Raw genomic sequence first — 222 nt, forward strand, 5'->3', positions numbered from 1 at the left:
GTGCTTGGCTCCCGCAGTCATTGACCTGCTGATGGCAAGCGAGGCCCGGCAGATGGCCAGCATAACGCACAAGATCCGGATGGAGCTCCTGACGGTTAACGACGTTTACCTCCTCTCCACCTTCCACCTGCCCCCCAAGCAGGGGGGGACCCTCTTCGGCCTCTACTCCAAGAAGGACAACACGAGGTGGCTGGAGGTCTCCCTAGTGGGGAAAATCAACAA

The 222-nt window shown here is 59.5% G+C and overlaps 1 protein-coding gene across 1 annotated transcript in view; it reads left to right on the top strand.

Annotated features, from left to right (window-relative positions):
- Nucleotides 1-13: 13 nt before the first annotated feature.
- Nucleotides 14-222, top strand: part of LOC104166396 (thrombospondin-3-like) — a gene marked incomplete at both ends in the record, with an annotated part of 3,442 nt that continues 3,233 nt past the window's right edge. Inside the window, one exon of the mRNA XM_009706296.1 lies at nt 14-222. Coding sequence (XP_009704598.1) covers nt 14-222 — 209 coding nt within the window.

Source organism: Cariama cristata, unplaced genomic scaffold (genome assembly GCF_000690535.1).
Source record: "Cariama cristata isolate BGI_N322 unplaced genomic scaffold, ASM69053v1 scaffold37108, whole genome shotgun sequence".
In the NCBI taxonomy this organism is placed as follows: domain Eukaryota; kingdom Metazoa; phylum Chordata; class Aves; order Cariamiformes; family Cariamidae; genus Cariama; species Cariama cristata.